The following is a 15,724-nucleotide window of genomic DNA, read 5'->3' on the forward strand; positions in this document are numbered from 1 at the left end:
TCCTCCTGCATCTGCTCAGCATGAAATGATGACCCAGATCGGTAGCAATGCTCTACACCTCCTGCTAACAGCCCATATACCCTTTATCACCTGCTACTGAGTCACATGCCAGCAGAACAGAGGTGCTGCTAAGAGCTAAGTGAGAGGGAACTGTGGGTTTCTGTTCATTTCCCCACGGCAACATGTTTATCAGTCATCGTTTTGGCTCATTTCACTCTAACCATGCCACATTAAAAGACCAGTAGTTCCTTGCACATGGCTGAGATGGATTCAATATTAACAGGAGCTGATTCTTTCTATGTAGATTTTTGCTTCAAGCTAAAGTGTAGTGAAATGGCCATTGACTTTTTTTTTCTTCCTCTTTATTTTTTTTTTCTAATAAGCCTTGCAGGTTTATTACAAAAGAGAACATACAGAACAATGGAAACTTTGCTAGACCCAGAAGATAGCCAGAAAGCAGCAAACTACCGATGCCAAATGATACAGGACTAAAATGTTTATCTGTGTTTTACAGACAGCTGAGTAATCTTATGGCCCCAAACCTTTTCCTAGCTATGTTTATTACTCTATGATGATGGAGATAGTAATAATATTCTGCAATTCAAGAAATTCTGTCCTGGGACTGATAGGAACCTATTCTTGCCCACCCAGCCAGGTGCCCTCTGAAAAGATTTCATTTTGCTTCCTTGATTACTGACTCCAGGTAGGAGGCAAGATATGCAATTGCACAGATGGGAGGCCTGACCCCTGGTGCGAATTTTCCACGGCATCAGCCAATTTGTAGAACAAACTGTAGGTATAGAGTGGGAAGCCCTAGCAGTGGTAGCAATGTGGTGGAGATCAAGGGAGTGGAGCACAGGGAAAGGCAAAACAAGTAGATAAAAAGAAAATGTGGGATAGACTGAGGAGCAAAACAGCAAATTGTTTAAAAGATTGACAAAACTTTAAGAATAGTAGTCCTGGGCAAAACTTTAGATAATGACTTTGAATGTAATAGTTTTATTTTCCCCTCTTGTCTAATATTCCTCCTGGATGAATAGGGTGCTGCTTCATTAAACCACAGAAGCCGTTCCAGCTCTTATAATGCTAAAGGACAGAATGCGGCAGGGGTCAGCAGGTGAACGTGCTTGGGCCAGGAAAGGAAGAATGAGCACAACACAGCAGGAAAAGCACCTCTTTGTTGAGGTGGTTTTCAGGAAAGGGTTGTACCCGTCCCTCGGGGGAACGGGGAGATCAGGAATTCTGGGGGGAGAGTGACCTATAGGGGTACCTAGCCCTGCCCTTCGGAATGGGGAGATGAGGAATTTTGGGGGATGAGTGACCCACGGCTGTCCCGAGCCCTGCCCCTCGGGGGAACGGGGCGATGAGGAATTTTGGGGGTACAGTGACCCACGCGGACCCCCAGCCGTGCCCCGCCGCCCCCCCCGCGCACGTGTGCTGCCGGCCCCGCCCACAGGGGTGGCCGTGCCCAATCAGAGGGCGGTGCGCCGCCCCGCCCCGCGCGCGCCGGCCAATGGGGTTGGGGCGCCGCTCCACCGGACGGCGGCGGGAGGCGCCTCTCGGGAGGTGACCCGGGACGGGCCCGCGGCCACCACCGGGAGCGCGTCCGGCCCCGGCAGCGCCTCCACCCCGGCCCCGGCCTCGGCCCCGGCCCCGGCCCCGGCCCCCGCCCCCGGCCCCCGCCCCCGGCCCGCCCCTGCCCCTGTCCGGCATGGCGGGACCCCGCGGGGGGCGGCCGGCGCGGCGCTCCGCCCGGGCTGCCGGCGGCGGCGGCGTGTGCTGCTGGGCGCTGCCCACGGGGCTGCTCTGCGCCTACGGCTTCTTCTGCAGCGTGCGGCCGTCCGAGCCTTTCCTCACCCGCTACCTGCTGGGGCCGTACAAGAATCTCTCTGAGACCCAGGTGCGGCGTCCCCGGGCGCCTCGCACCCCCGCGGGGTGTGTCTGTGTGTCTGTCGGTGTGTCTGTGTTTAGTTTGTGGGTGCTGGGGGTCACCGCCGCCTTCTCCTTCCCGCAGGTGTTCAACGAGATTTACCCGGTGTGGACTTACTCCTACCTGGCGCTGCTGTTCCCGGTGTTCCTGGCCACAGACTACCTGCGGTACAAGCCCGTGGTGCTGCTGCAGGGCCTGAGCCTCATCGTCACCTGGTTCATGCTGCTGTACGCCCAGGGGCTGCGGGCCGTCCAGTTCCTCGAGTTCTTCTATGGGATGGGGACGGCCACCGACATCGCCTATTACTCCTACATCTACAGCGTCGTCGATGTCAACCTGTACCAGAAGGTCACCAGCTACTGCCGGAGCGCCACCCTGGTGGGCTACACGGTGGGCTCGGTGTCCGGGCAGGTCCTTGTGTCGGTGGCAGGATGGTCCCTCTTCAGCTTGAACGTTATCTCCTTAACCAGCATATCCATTGCCTTTGGCACAGCATGGTTTCTGCCGATGCCACAAAAAAGCCTTTTCTTTCACCACGTCTCAAGTCAACAACTCAGCTGTGAAATGAAGGTGATGGACTGTAAAAATGGAGCGGCTGTCCAAGATCATCCTGATGTGCAGAGCGCACCTGGCTGGGAGGATGAGACAAAAGTTCCCTTAAATGGGCAGGGTCATTCAGCAGAGAAACAGGTGAGTGGTGCCCTGGGTTTTCATGAGGAGAAGATGCCATACTGATGTGGTTGTCACACATGCATATGTGCATATATGTACGTAGCAGTAGAGATGTAATATCTGACATCAAAAAACTATCTGTTTGCTTAGCCCACTTCCTTATTTATGGCACAGGGAAAATTATTACTGGCATTCTTTTGCTGTTTGAGCATGGTAGGCTGCTCCTTAGTTTTCTGAAATTGCTCTCCGTGTCTTCCGATGCTATAATTAAAATGCTCTGGGCATCAAATTGCCACTCAATGGTACAAAGCAAGGGATGTCTCTGGGGCACTAAAAATTCAGTATATATACAAATTCTGTGTGTGCTTCTGGATGCATCAGTGACTTGCAGAAAAGAGACAATTCTTCCTGCACTCTCATTTTGACATTTGTTTCTTCGACTGTTGTGCAAGTTGTGCAGTAATAAGCTGTGTATTAATTGGGTTTTATCATATGATCCTGGAAGGAAACTGGTCTAGGAAGGGAACTGCAGTAGTTCTTGAGAGCACTTGGAGACAGACATTGATGTTTTATAGATGGTCAGAATACAGATAAATTACAGGAAACACCTTTGCATAATAGCAGCTTAATGCAGCCCATGAGAGCTCTGAGGTAGTGCCCTGACTTGTGGCTTTTGTAGGCTGCCTAACCTCTAGCAAAGTCACTTGTATGGAAACAAGTGTGCAGACACCCTTGTTGGGTGGTGGGATGTGTGGAGTCCCACAAGGTGATAAGTGAGCAGCCTCCGGTTTGGAGGCCCAATGTGTGTGTGTAGTTGCCTGCTGGGCAGGTCACTGCCCCACTGCTCCAGGGAAACACCTGTAGGGGGATTCTCAACAGGGGGATTTGAGGGCCTGGGGAAAGGTCAGCCTTGCTCCTTGGACTCCTTTGCAGTTCTGAGAACAAGCCAGAAGGTAAGCACAGCTGTTGGATTAGTCAGCAGTGGGTATTTCACTTAGCAAGTAAGCCACAGTTAGCTGGTTTGGGGGAGGCAGCATCCAGGGCTGCTTTCAGCTTCTCCAGCTACAGCTGAGAATTAAAAGTATTAACATTCCAGGGACTTAATCCTGCCCCATCCAGCACGATCTTGTGTGAGCAAAAGTGTTTTAAACTGTGTTATGCTTGTGTGCTGAAGGACATTTGTGAAGACAAGCTCTGTGCCAGTAATGACTAACATATAACTTATCCATCCCTTTTGTTTATCCTACTCCCACCCTGTAAGAGTACATGTGGTTCCAAAGTAATGGTGAATAGTTTAAAGAAGGAGCAAGTACACCTGCATAACTCCCCAGAGTTCAGTTATACTTGGTGCTAAAAGTTGAGAAGCACTGGCGTGTGACGATAGTCTTCCTTCCTGAGGTAACAACAACCATATCTCACAAACATGAATGGCTGTAGGAATAATTATACTGAAGAAGCACTGCCAGGTGGTAGGAGGGCAGATGGGCCTTTCTGCTTTATCAGGCACATGCTTGGGCTGAACATGCCAAATCAGTTTTTGCAGTGTATCTGACAGTTTCCTTCCCTTGTTTTCCTGTGCCTAAACTTAAGCTTCGTGTGAAATCTTCTCTGTGGGCATTATGTGCTAAGGTCACATTGTCACAAGCTGACCTCTTCCCAAGTTGTTCTCTTGGGCTTTGGAGGAATGGTCTCTGTATGCAGAACAAGAGTTCTGCATTGGGCAAAGCACCAATGGAACTTCATGTGTTTAATGAAGATGCTTAGAAATTAGTGACACTTTAAGGGGTGGAAGAAAGCAAGTTCAGGACAGGGTTCAGGCTGTGGTCTTTGGGAGTGTTAGTAGAAACACTGTAAAATGAGTTTTATTGCTCATGGAAAATAGTCTTTCCCAGGCATGCTGCACAATTCCCCCAGGCAAAGGGCATACCGCCAAGAGCCCAAAGTTGCTGCTGCTGTCTGGAAACCATGCTGAAACTGGACCTGTGACAGCACAATGCGCAATAGCTCAGTCCTGTGACACTGCTGTGTGTTTCCCTGCAGGGAATCCAGGTTCACAGGGGCCAGAGATGCTGGGTGGGCCTTGGGGCTCTGCCCAGTCTCACATAAGTAGTCTAACTGCTCCTCTGACTCACCCAAGAAGGGTCTTGCTCGTTTGCACACACTCTGTACATGTGTGCATGCAGCAAATGTTATCAGGAACTCTTGTCTACAAAGTAAAGACATGCTCTTTTCCTCTGCTGCTGTTGACATAAATTGGTAAAGAACAGGGCTGTAACAGTGTGCATGTAAAAAGCGATTTTGATTGTTGTCATCCCCTGTTGCTAGAATTGATCTATTTTCAATTATATTTCTTAAGGGTCTGCCCCCTAGTGTGCTCTTTCTGGAGTGGAAAGATTCATTTTTTACCTCATGCCATTTGTCAGGGCACTTAATTTCATGCCATTTGTCAGGACACTTGTATGTACAGGAGCTGCCATTTGTGACAGCAGTGTCTGATGGAAGTAGCTTCTGTTTCTCTTCAGATCCCCAGATGATATCTCTCACCTTCTTGAAGCCTTGGTGAGCTTTAACAGGGGTAGAGTGTGTTGTAATGAGATTGCTTCTTTGAATATTAATAAACTCGAAATGTTAGTACTAATGAAAAACTACTTTTTTTGTGGAGAGATATACTCCTCTTTCATGTTCTTTGTGCTACAAAATTTGGATCACGACTTAAAAGTGGCAGTGATGGTTTTTGCCTTTATGATTTAAATGGCTGACTTCTGATCCTGTCTTGTCCAAGTGGATATCTTGTCTTGTTCATCTCTGTCTCTTCTCTGGTACCTTTCTGTTGCTCGTATAACATCAGCAGTTCTTGCTCCCCGACTGGGAGAGCCAGAGATGGTGGGATGCTTGGGACTGAACCCTTCCTCTGCACTTAAGGGGATGGCCCTGCTTAGTGCAGAGACCAGTTCCTGAGACTGTGGGATGGGGAAGCTTTTTATTCATTACTCTGTGGAGGTTTGTGTCCAAGAGTGGTATTGTCACTCATCAGTGATCAGACCACCTGAAACGGGCAGTTTTGTGGGCCAGCGTGAAGTATTTATAAACAAAAACTTTACATTTCTGTCCCCTTCCTTCTCCAATCTATGCAGGAGCAGAAAGTAGACATCGTAAAGGTGCTCAAGGATCTCTGGCGGGACTTCCTGCAGTGCTACTCCTCCCGGACCATGCTCTGCTGGTCCGTGTGGTGGGCACTGTCCACCTGTGGATACTTCCAGGTCATCAACTACGCTCAGGGGCTGTGGGAGATGGTGCTGCCTTCTCATAGCACAGAGATCTACAACGGTGCCGTGGAGGCAGCCTCGACGCTCCTAGGTAAGCTTCCCTGACAGACACAGGTAGGGTGCTCAGTGTTGAGTTAGTCACTGCACACAGCTCTGATTCCTGTAATCCAGGACGTAGGTGTTTAAAGGAGCCTCCCAAGTCAGTCTTCATTCTGAAGTATTTGGCAGAAGGCTTCAGGCCTGTGGCTGGCTGTGTGTTCTTGGCTGTCACTATGGCAGTGGAGTTATGCTTGGTTTAACCACTCAGAGTCAGACTAAAGGTCCTGTGCTTTTGGTTTTCCTTCGGCAGTGTAGGGAACATATGAAGGTTTCCTGTACACATACAGCATGCAGTGAGCCATGTTTAGTCATTTCAGCACTGTTAAGAGGAGAAGCTATTAAGATGAAAGAAGTTGGTTGACTTGAAAGGGACAGGTAGGTCAGTCAACACAAACATTTGTTTATTAAGTTGTTCAATACTGTTTCATTACCAGAACTAGGACAATAATTTTTTCATATAGCTATCCTACCCTTAGAGAGGCTTTCTAGATATTGCTGCAGTATGTTCCTTTTCTTTGATGGACTCATTGTTCCATCATCTGCTGTGGACATCCCATACTTGGGGGCAAAAGAAACCAAGGTATACAAATAAATTATTAATACTTTCTTGAGCATACTCACCCGCCTCTTGAAGTTTGGTAGGATGTTGTAGCTGGTTTATAGTTCTAAAAGCTGGTCTACAACCTATTGTTAGTTGGCTTTGAAACTGTTAGCAAGTTGATTTTGAAGACTTTGGCTATTCAGTAATCCTTAGTGTGCTAAATCTGCACTTAAATAGCACACAGTCATACACTGTTCCTCCACCCTAGCATGATGCTGTGGCTCTGCTTTCTTGTTTGAATTGGCTTCCTCTACCACCCTGCCTTGTTCCCAGGAAGGAAAAGAATCAGTATCAAGGGAAGGAAGACCCATAATGTGGTCAAATGCCAGCAGATTTACAAAAATAGAAAAAAAAAAAAAACCAAAAAAGAAAGGAGGGGTATTTTTCAAACCTTACCACAAACATCTTTACTATAAAGGTCCTTTTTTAAAAGGCCTATGAGCAATGGACCTGTTAGAAAAAAAGGTGGATGGCACTAAACTCTTGTAAAACTGGAGTTTTTAGTTTCCCATTTTGATTTTTTTTTCTCTACTATCTTTTTTATAAATGGTTGAATCATTTTGGGTGACATTTTTCTAAAAGCAAATTAGCCTCTGGCCCTGAACTGCTCTAAAGACAGAACCAGAAGATCCTTTCAGTTGACACAGATTAATTGCTTGAAAGAAGTAAAGTTTAGTGAAGTAATAGTCACAACTAAAAGCTTGAAGTGTATATCAGGACTGGAAGGGACCTGTTAAGGATGAGCATGCAGTGACCTGACTCCCCCAGGCACTAGAGCAAGTGCTCTAGCTTCTGATTCCCAGTTAAAATTTATTAATGAGCAGTTTATTTATCTCTGATGTCATGCCATGGTTGTATTTTAGCGCAAAATCTTTGCTCTGAGCCAAAGAAATCAAGTTTTTCTAGTGTTCTTGGGTAAGGTTAAGCTTTTTGTTCTCTTCATCATCTTATTAGGTCCTCTTTGCACCAAACCTTGAGTTTGAGCTGCATTGTCTTTGAAGGTGGGTGACCGGAGCTGCAGTCGGCTTTATTCAGTGAAGCCTCAGACTTACAGAAGAACATACTGTTTACTCCTCTCCCTTTAGTAGATGTACCTCTCCTGGTGCATCTCAGATCTGATTTTTCATCATTTTCATCACTTTCATCGCTCTTAGTCATTCTGTGCTCAGTTATGAGCAGTGTTTGGCAACCTTTGTGTCAGATGGTGTTGCCATCCTTGCCTGTGTGGCCCTGCAGAAGGGTTTAAGTTGAGCATGGTGACTCACGTCCCTGTCGGCTTCCTGTCCTGGGCAAGAGAAATAGTATTCCTTCTAGGGAGGTCAGCTGACTGTTAAGCTGCGTTCGTGCACTTTCTTGGGAATGTGTCAGTCCTTTATCAGGTTGGCTTGTGAAACAACTGGATCAGCTGCAGGTGTCTCATGGCAGGACACAGATTGAATATCTTAATTAGGCGTCAGGCTGATACAACCCTTACACATAGGGAGAGCACAACTTCAGGAGTTGCCATGAGATCCCAGAGAGTCATGTCTGTTCCCAAATTTCAGAATTGCTAAGACAAGTAGGAAGAAGGCCCTAGGACTTTACCTTCTTTTTGCATCTCAGGGTTTTGCTACAGGGGAGCCAGACTTTCAAATGTCAGTCACATAGTGTCACAACAAGCACTGGGAAGAAGAGTTTAGTGGGGGTAGTAAATTCCTTTCCCTTGGCATAGCTCCCTTCTTCTGTAGTCTGCAAGATTGATGTGAGGCCTGACAGGATCACAGGCCTGTGCACACTGATGGAGCACAAGGAGTCTTGGTGTGCTTGAAGGTTTTCAAAGATAATAGGGCATCTAAGGGCTACAAAGAGCTTAGATGCTGCACTGTAGCACTTCTGTACTTATAATGCTGAATACAATCCTGTTTTTCACGGATCCCCAGTAAACCTCCCTTTGTCAGTAGGCTGTTTGTCTAGTTTGCTCTGTACAGCGGTGCTGTTATGCTGTTGGTTGCTATTTGGCTTGTTTGCAGAACAAGGCCTACCCCAGATGGGAATTTTCTATTAATGTAATATGTATTTAGGCTTCTCAGTAGCTACAGAAGTGGTTCTGCATGAACACCTTGTCTGCTCATTGATTTGCATGAAATATCACATATTTTCCATCTTGTGATCTGTCTTCTCTCCCCATCTCCCCTTCATAAAATCCAGTCAGAGTTACAAACCTGTTCTGATTTCAAAGGATTGCTCTTGCACAATCAGTAGCGCATGATTGTACCTTGTGATTAGGCTGCATCCCAGGAGATGTGGATTTGGACTCCTCTTCTTACTTACTCTTACAGCCCAACGTGCTGATGACAGTAAATGTAGGTTTTTGTGCCTCCTGTGAGAGAGCTCTAACAACTGTGCATCAAAGTAGGTAATGTCTTCCTACCCTCCTAAAGCAGCACAAAATAATTAGCTGAGTGCTTTTGAGAACCAGGGTTTGCATTTCTCAACAGAAATTACCCAATTGGAGCACTACCACAATCAAGTGCAGAGAACTAAGCAGCAGTGGCCTGAGTCCTGGGGCTGTGGAGAGGAGACTTCAGAGGCCATCAGCATTGACCTATGTATTTTTTTTGTTTTTCTGTGAAAGCGAGTGGGAGTTTACAGGGTTCCAGGCAAGGGAGGGGTCAGGAAGGAGAGCCTCTAAGGTGGTCACATTCATGTCCTCCACTTCAATCATGTTTGGCTGTCAGGGGCTGTACAGCTCCTAATACACGGTCTCCAAATTGCCCCAACTGCAATTACTAATGGTTATGCTTTCCTTCCTCTCACAGGAGCTGTTGCAGTCGTTGTTGTGGGTCACATAAAAACATCCTGGGCAATGTGGGGTGAAGTGGCACTTGCCCTGTTCTCCTTTCTCATTGCTGCTGCTGTATATGTCATGGACACTGTTCATAACATTTGGGTGTGCTATGGGTCCTATGTTGTCTTCAGAATTATCTACATGATGCTAATCACGATAGCAACGTGAGTATCTTTTTAATGTAAACTGCTCTCAGTGTTACAGCTGTTGTTAAAGCGGGGTATTTTCTGTGTAACAAGAGTCTGTTGCAAGGGTTTGTGTTGTGATTCTGGTTGGAAACTGAGGCCTGGAGATATATTTAGCTGGCAGCATGCCCAAGCTTAAAACTCTTATGACACTAAACTGACTACTTTTAAATATTATATAGTACTGTTTGCCAGGGGGATGTTTTTTACAGACATGGCTGGAGTGAAGTGGTAACAGATGAGGAGAGGATGATGCTTTGTCTGTGTTAAAGCATCAACTCTCCCTAACCTGTAAGGAGGAAAACTTCTTCAGTGTTATTTGTCACTTTGGGGAGGAAAACTGTTGTTGAACCACACATGCATAATCACTACGAGACAGCTCAGTATGAAGAGTGATGCTGAAACTGGAAACTGCAAAGGGAATTCTGGTTAGGAGTATCACTGCCAGAGGTTATGGACCACACTGCAATGGATTGACACTTGGAGACTGCCAACATCTCTCTGAGATCAGAGTGTGTTGTGTCTTCTCTGCATGATGAGACCCTTTACATCAAACTGGAGGGCTACTTCAGTAACAGAAACCCAGAGAGCTCCCGAAGTGCTGTTTTAAGGTTTTTTTGGTTTTGTTTTTTTTAATAAATTTGCATGTATCTAAGGTTCTCTTTTAGTTTCTAGTCCATCATGAACCTGTTTAGAAAAGTACACTATCAGTGCAAGGTAATTGAGCTGTGAAAAATAATGGACCGGTCGATGTAACTCCTAAGGCTGCATAGTCGTCTTGTCCAGAAACATTCCTCCCATTTGTGCAGTCCTGTGTTTTTTCCCTGTCCTTATGTTTCTCGTCATCCCTTTCTTTCCAGGTTCCAGATCGCTACAAATCTCAGCGTGGAGCGGTATGCCCTGGTGTTTGGGGTCAATACTTTCATTGCCTTAGCACTTCAGACTGTGCTCACTTTGATTGTTGTGGATGCCAGTGGGCTTGGGTTGGACATCTTCACTCAGGTATGATAGATGCTCTTACCTCAATTGATGGGAGGCAGGGAGGGAGGGAGGGAGCAAGGTAAACCAAGCTGTAAAGCTTCTCAGCTGCCTGTTTCTGGATCAAGGGTATATAGAGAAATAATCACTGATTTCTGATATTTTAGAGGAGGAAGGGAGCTTATTTATTAACCTTCTTATAAATTTGGTAACCACTTGATTTAACCACTTCTTTTTATTTTCTTTTCCTCTTCTCTGCAGTTCATGATTTACGCCTCTTACTTTGCGGTCATCTCACTGGTGTTCTTGGTCAGTGGCATATGCAGTATTGTGAGAGCTTACAGAAGACAAGAGCAGATGCAAAGCAGATCTCCTGAAAGCCAGTAGCGCACCAAGCGAAGACTCTTGGTGACTACATATGAAGATATAGATCTATTTTTAATCTCTGCCTTTTCTTCCCAAAGCAGTCACCTTAACGGTATTTGATCTGTATTTATACTATATTAGTAGCACATTTTAGAAGGCAAATGTATTAGCTCTTACATAAGTAAGAACAAATATCTTCTTTCTAAAATGCCTTTCGTTCTTCTGTTGCATATATGGATGTGCAGCAAAGAACAGTAAAGCTTTCTCAAAGAATGAGAACCCTGGGAGGTTTTAGTCTAAGGCTGTCCGTCTGCAGGCAGCTTTGTGATTGTCTAGTCACAACTGCTGCTCTCTCTGTCACTGAGGTGCTGCTGCAGGGCAGAAGTGAGGGCACACTAATAGACCTCTCTGTGGAGAGCCCCAGGCCTGGGACAGGAGGTGGCCTTAGGGCTGTGCTCTGCAGTGTGGCTCTCACTGGGGCTACCCTGTGATGCTGGATGCTCCGTTTTGAGGACTGGTACACTAATGTTTCTGCATACGCACATGCTTCCTTGAGGAGCTTGTACTGTTTGTTTCTCCTGCTCCCGTCTTCTGTCACCACTGCTGCCAGCCCATGGCTGATCATGGTGCTTCCCCAAAAACATAACTGTGTCCTGGGGCAATTTGTAATGCTGCTGGACTGGTTATCAGCAAAACTACTTGTGCCAGTACCCAAAGGATTGTAAAGCTGGAGGGGAAGTTAAGAGGGAGTTTAAATAGAGAAGATGCTAATCCAAGGGACCCTTAGAAAACTTTGCATTTGTCCTTTAGGGCTGCAGGTTTCTGTGATTACAGGAGTCACTGCTTCACAACCCTGGGGGCTGAACTTTTTCAGTGGGGTGGTGGATGTTAGCACTAAGAAGTAAGGTGACTTGCAGGATTTTAAGCTATCCTTTGTGGCCTTAGAGAACTGTGACTCTGGTGACTAAACAGACACCTTCAGTTATGGTAGTTAGCACACTGACTGTCTGAGGCTTTGAAAAATGATGACTTATGGTCTATCAGTTTTTTCCCCCTTATTATAAAATGCCTTTATGCTTCTGATGGGTCTCTGTCCACTAATGCTACCTCTTCTTTCCACGTGAGCAGAACAATGAATGTTTGGAGTGGGCAGTCCTTTTGTTTTGTCCAGTTTAAGCAATTTGGGACTTGCATCATGTCTCTTTTTAAAAAATAATTTATTTTTTCTAAATTGCTTCAGCACTGGGAAGGAGTTGCACAGAGTTGTCCTGGGCTTGGGCACCTGGATATTCAGGTGCCATGATCAGCACAGCAACAGATATCTGCAGTATACTGTGGAAATGGCATGTGGACTGTCCCTGTTGCTGTGAAGGTTTTGGTGATTTTAAGTGTACAGGAGAGCTGGCAAGGGAGAAGGTGCAACATGTTGTGCTTCCCTCCATGCCTTCTCTTTGTGTGTTGGTTAGAGGTTCTTCCTTCTTTCAGCTGAAGAAGCAGCTTTGGTTCATCACTTGCTTTTAGTGCCATGGAAACTTCACAGCATTGGGGTTGGGAAGGTGTTTTCCCTCTGACTGGGACATTTCTCTTTTTTTTCTGTGAGCCTAAGCCTTTATCACTCAAGGTGAATAATTAATGTGTTTGGGATCTGGGGCCTGGGGACCCTTTCCAGGCTGGCTGCTTAGGGGAACCCACTCCCCAAAGCTTCTCTGTGTTTGCAGGCTGCCTCCTAAAACAGTCCCCTAAAGAGGGCTCAGCTGCACTGGCATTTACAGACGTAAACTTCAGCCTTATCCTGAAATGGAAACTTGAACCCACCCATGTATATATTCCTTTCTCTGCTGTTTTTTGTTTTAAAAAAAAAAATCTGAAGCCATGAAATGCTAGCTGATGAGCTGTCCTGGTGCAGGGGTAGTCTGTCCTTTGAGTTCCTTGGTCTGATGGCAGTTGCAGCAAGGCCAGAGGAGTGGGTGTATGGCACTCTTGTCAAGTGACCCAAAGGAGCAGCTCAATTTTAATCATGTTTTTCATACAGAGAACAAATCTTTGATGGGGAACAGCCCAGTTATTTTAAAAGCAAGTCAAAAATTAACTAACAAATTACAGCAATAGCAATGATTTGTCTGCCAAAGTAATGAAACTGTGGCAACTGCAATAGAGAGGTATACTACACTGTGTACATCTTCAGGTCTGCTAATGTGTGGGAGCCATACCTGGATGTTGTTCAGGTTCCCAGCTATGCTGTTGCTGTGGTGATGAGGTGACTATGGAGCCTGACTGGAGCTGTATGCAGAGTTAATGATGCCTATGAAATTCTGTAACCATGTTGACATTGTTGGTTTCTAATTGAATAGATATTTTTGTTAAATAAAACTACTCGGAGATATCCTGTGTGACCAGTGTTTGTTTTCTATCTTGATACCTTGCTAATCCACAGCACTGCTGCTTCAGGTTTTTCTGAGCATCTTTGTAACAAAGAGGAAAACTATGTAGGACAAAACACGCAAAAAGAAGCTAGTCTTCAAGAAGCTGGTGATAGCTGGCTAGCTTCTGTAGGTTTGCAGAACTCTGTGCAAGTGTCTTATATTAAAGATTCTTAATTGCTGAACTCTAGTTCCAGTGCAGACTGGTCCAGTGAGGGAAGTCCTCACTCGCTGATGTAGGGTAACCCTGGTCAGGATGCATCAGTCTCACTGAGGGTGACAGCAGGGGAGAGCAGGTGTAGGTTTGCCATGCAGGAGGACCTTTCTATTTACATTGACCTAATTACAAAATTGAGGCCTTAAGGAAGAAATGCTGTCCATACCTGCACTTGTCTGCCTTGGAGAGCTGTCCCTGCACTGTGCTTCTAGATGTCTTGCACCTCATAGTACAGGGTGGGCTGTAGGGCAAAGTGATCTCTGAGTACCTGCTGCCAGTTTGATGTAGGTTGGTGTGGGTAGTAGTCCAGCAAGCCCTCTGCACAACCCGAAAGGCAAGAGAAGAGGGGTGTTCTGGGGAGGAAAGGGGGAGGGGAGGCTTTTTTACAATTCTTTCCTTCAGAGCTTTATTGCGAGGCAGGAAGGATAGGACTGTCAGCATGTCAAGTTTGCTCTGACTTTCATTCATCTGCCATCTCTGGGTGAATGCAGGAGTAAGCTGTGCAGGGATGAGTTTGACAGTGTGAGGGATTAAAATCTCTGCTTGTATATGTCAGGAAGGCAGCTAGTAGCTCATACAGGCATATAGCATTACCCTCTCAGGTGGATTCAAATGTTTCACATGCGGTGCTGGTGCAAGGTGCTGTGACAAGAACCCTGAGGCTGCTCCTGACTTCAAGAGAAGCAAGTCCACATCAACTGTGGCAATCCTCCTTGCTCCTCCCATCGCATTCTGCCACATCGTGTACAGCTGAGAGAGCTGGAAAGGGACACACAGCTGCTGTGAAGGAGCTGAATTTCTGCATTGGAGATACAGCATGCAGTGCAGTTTGATGGAGATGAGATAAATACTACACACGGCTCTGCCTGGGAAGCTGTGGCTGTTTCTTTGTTCCAGTTGATTCTCTGGGCTGCTGGAGGTGAGTGTTACTACTGAATCTGTGTGTCCTGCATCAGATTTTACCTGCTGGTGAGATCAAGACAGTATAGTTCCTAGACTAAAGCTAAAGAGGGGGTTTAGTTCCTGGGATGACTGTTACATTGAGACGTGCTGGGCTTGTTCTGTTTAAAAAAGCAAGGAATAGTAAGAGCTGCCAAAGGCTGCTGTTTCGGGAGCAGCACCCACTGCTGTCCCTCTGGGCTAGCACTGGCTGTGAGAGCCCACAAGGGCATGGCAGGGCTACACTCAACCCTTTCGTCACTGTGTGCTTGTGTGACACAGCTGGCTGCTCTGGTGGTACTCTCAGGGAAAGGGAAGGGCTCCGTGTGGAAGGGGTTGCGTTTTCCTCTCTGTCGGTGTGATCGCAGCCAAGTACTGGGAAAGAAAGAGGGACTTTGGCTATGGAACTGGGAGCTCTGGACCCTGTTCCCAGTGGCTTCTAATAGTGTCAACTGTTTCCTACATAACATACAAAGGTGGTAAAGTGCTTGTTCACCATTACTCTGGAGGTGTTATGCAGCCTTTCTCTGTGAAATGTACTCTCTCTGCATGAAACAATGTTCCCTGAACAGTGTCTGATGCATTAGTGACATGGAAAAGAGCAGTCAGCATGTCAGGGCTGGTCCTTGGAGCCCTGCACTGCTTAGCTGCTGTTTTCATAGCATTTTTCGTAACCATTCTCTGTAGCTTCCTCACAGATGGGAACATCTGAAAACCTACATTTAATGACATGTGGGTTAATGAATGCACGCATGAATTTAGGTTGACCTCATATCATTAAGTTATCATTACCAAGCATCACAGCTTGATATTCAGACAATGGGGTCTAATCCTTGTCTTAATCATGCTGATTTGTTATTAGTCAAATAAAGCATCTCTTGTGAATGAAATTGTTAGCACTGGCTTTTAAGCTGAAGGATAGTCTTATGAAAAAAGCAGAGTGGAAAGCTTTGGTATTGTGCCAAGTTCTCTGAATTTTATTGTGCTATAAATTTGTCAATGACACCTATCTATAAAATGTAGAAAATCAGAAACTCAGTGCATTGTCTGCAAGGGTGGGATAACTGCATGCCCTAGGTGAGGTCAGTGGTTGAAGTTATTCCAGGTACAGCAAGAACTACTGCCAAGCAAGAACCATACCCGAGTGTTATCTCCAGTAAATATTAGGGAGTCCTTCCAGCCCACTGGAAACAAAACCTGTTTCTCTTTCTCACTATATGGTGT

General features: G+C 46.2%; 1 protein-coding gene across 1 annotated transcript; it reads left to right on the top strand.

Moving 5' to 3' along the window:
* Window positions 1-1,711: 1,711 nt before the first annotated feature.
* SLC19A2 (solute carrier family 19 member 2) lies at window positions 1,712-13,307 on the top strand. Its single transcript, XM_032678586.1, has 6 exons — window positions 1,712-1,900; window positions 2,015-2,620; window positions 5,737-5,959; window positions 9,367-9,559; window positions 10,441-10,582; window positions 10,820-13,307. The coding sequence occupies exons 1-6, from the start codon at window positions 1,712-1,714 to the stop codon at window positions 10,943-10,945; spliced, it is 1,479 nt and encodes a 492-aa protein (XP_032534477.1). The 3' UTR covers window positions 10,946-13,307.
* Window positions 13,308-15,724: the final 2,417 nt, after the last annotated feature.

The sequence above is a fragment of the Chiroxiphia lanceolata genome, chromosome 2, assembly GCF_009829145.1.
Source record: "Chiroxiphia lanceolata isolate bChiLan1 chromosome 2, bChiLan1.pri, whole genome shotgun sequence".
Classification (NCBI taxonomy): Eukaryota; Metazoa; Chordata; class Aves; order Passeriformes; family Pipridae; genus Chiroxiphia; species Chiroxiphia lanceolata.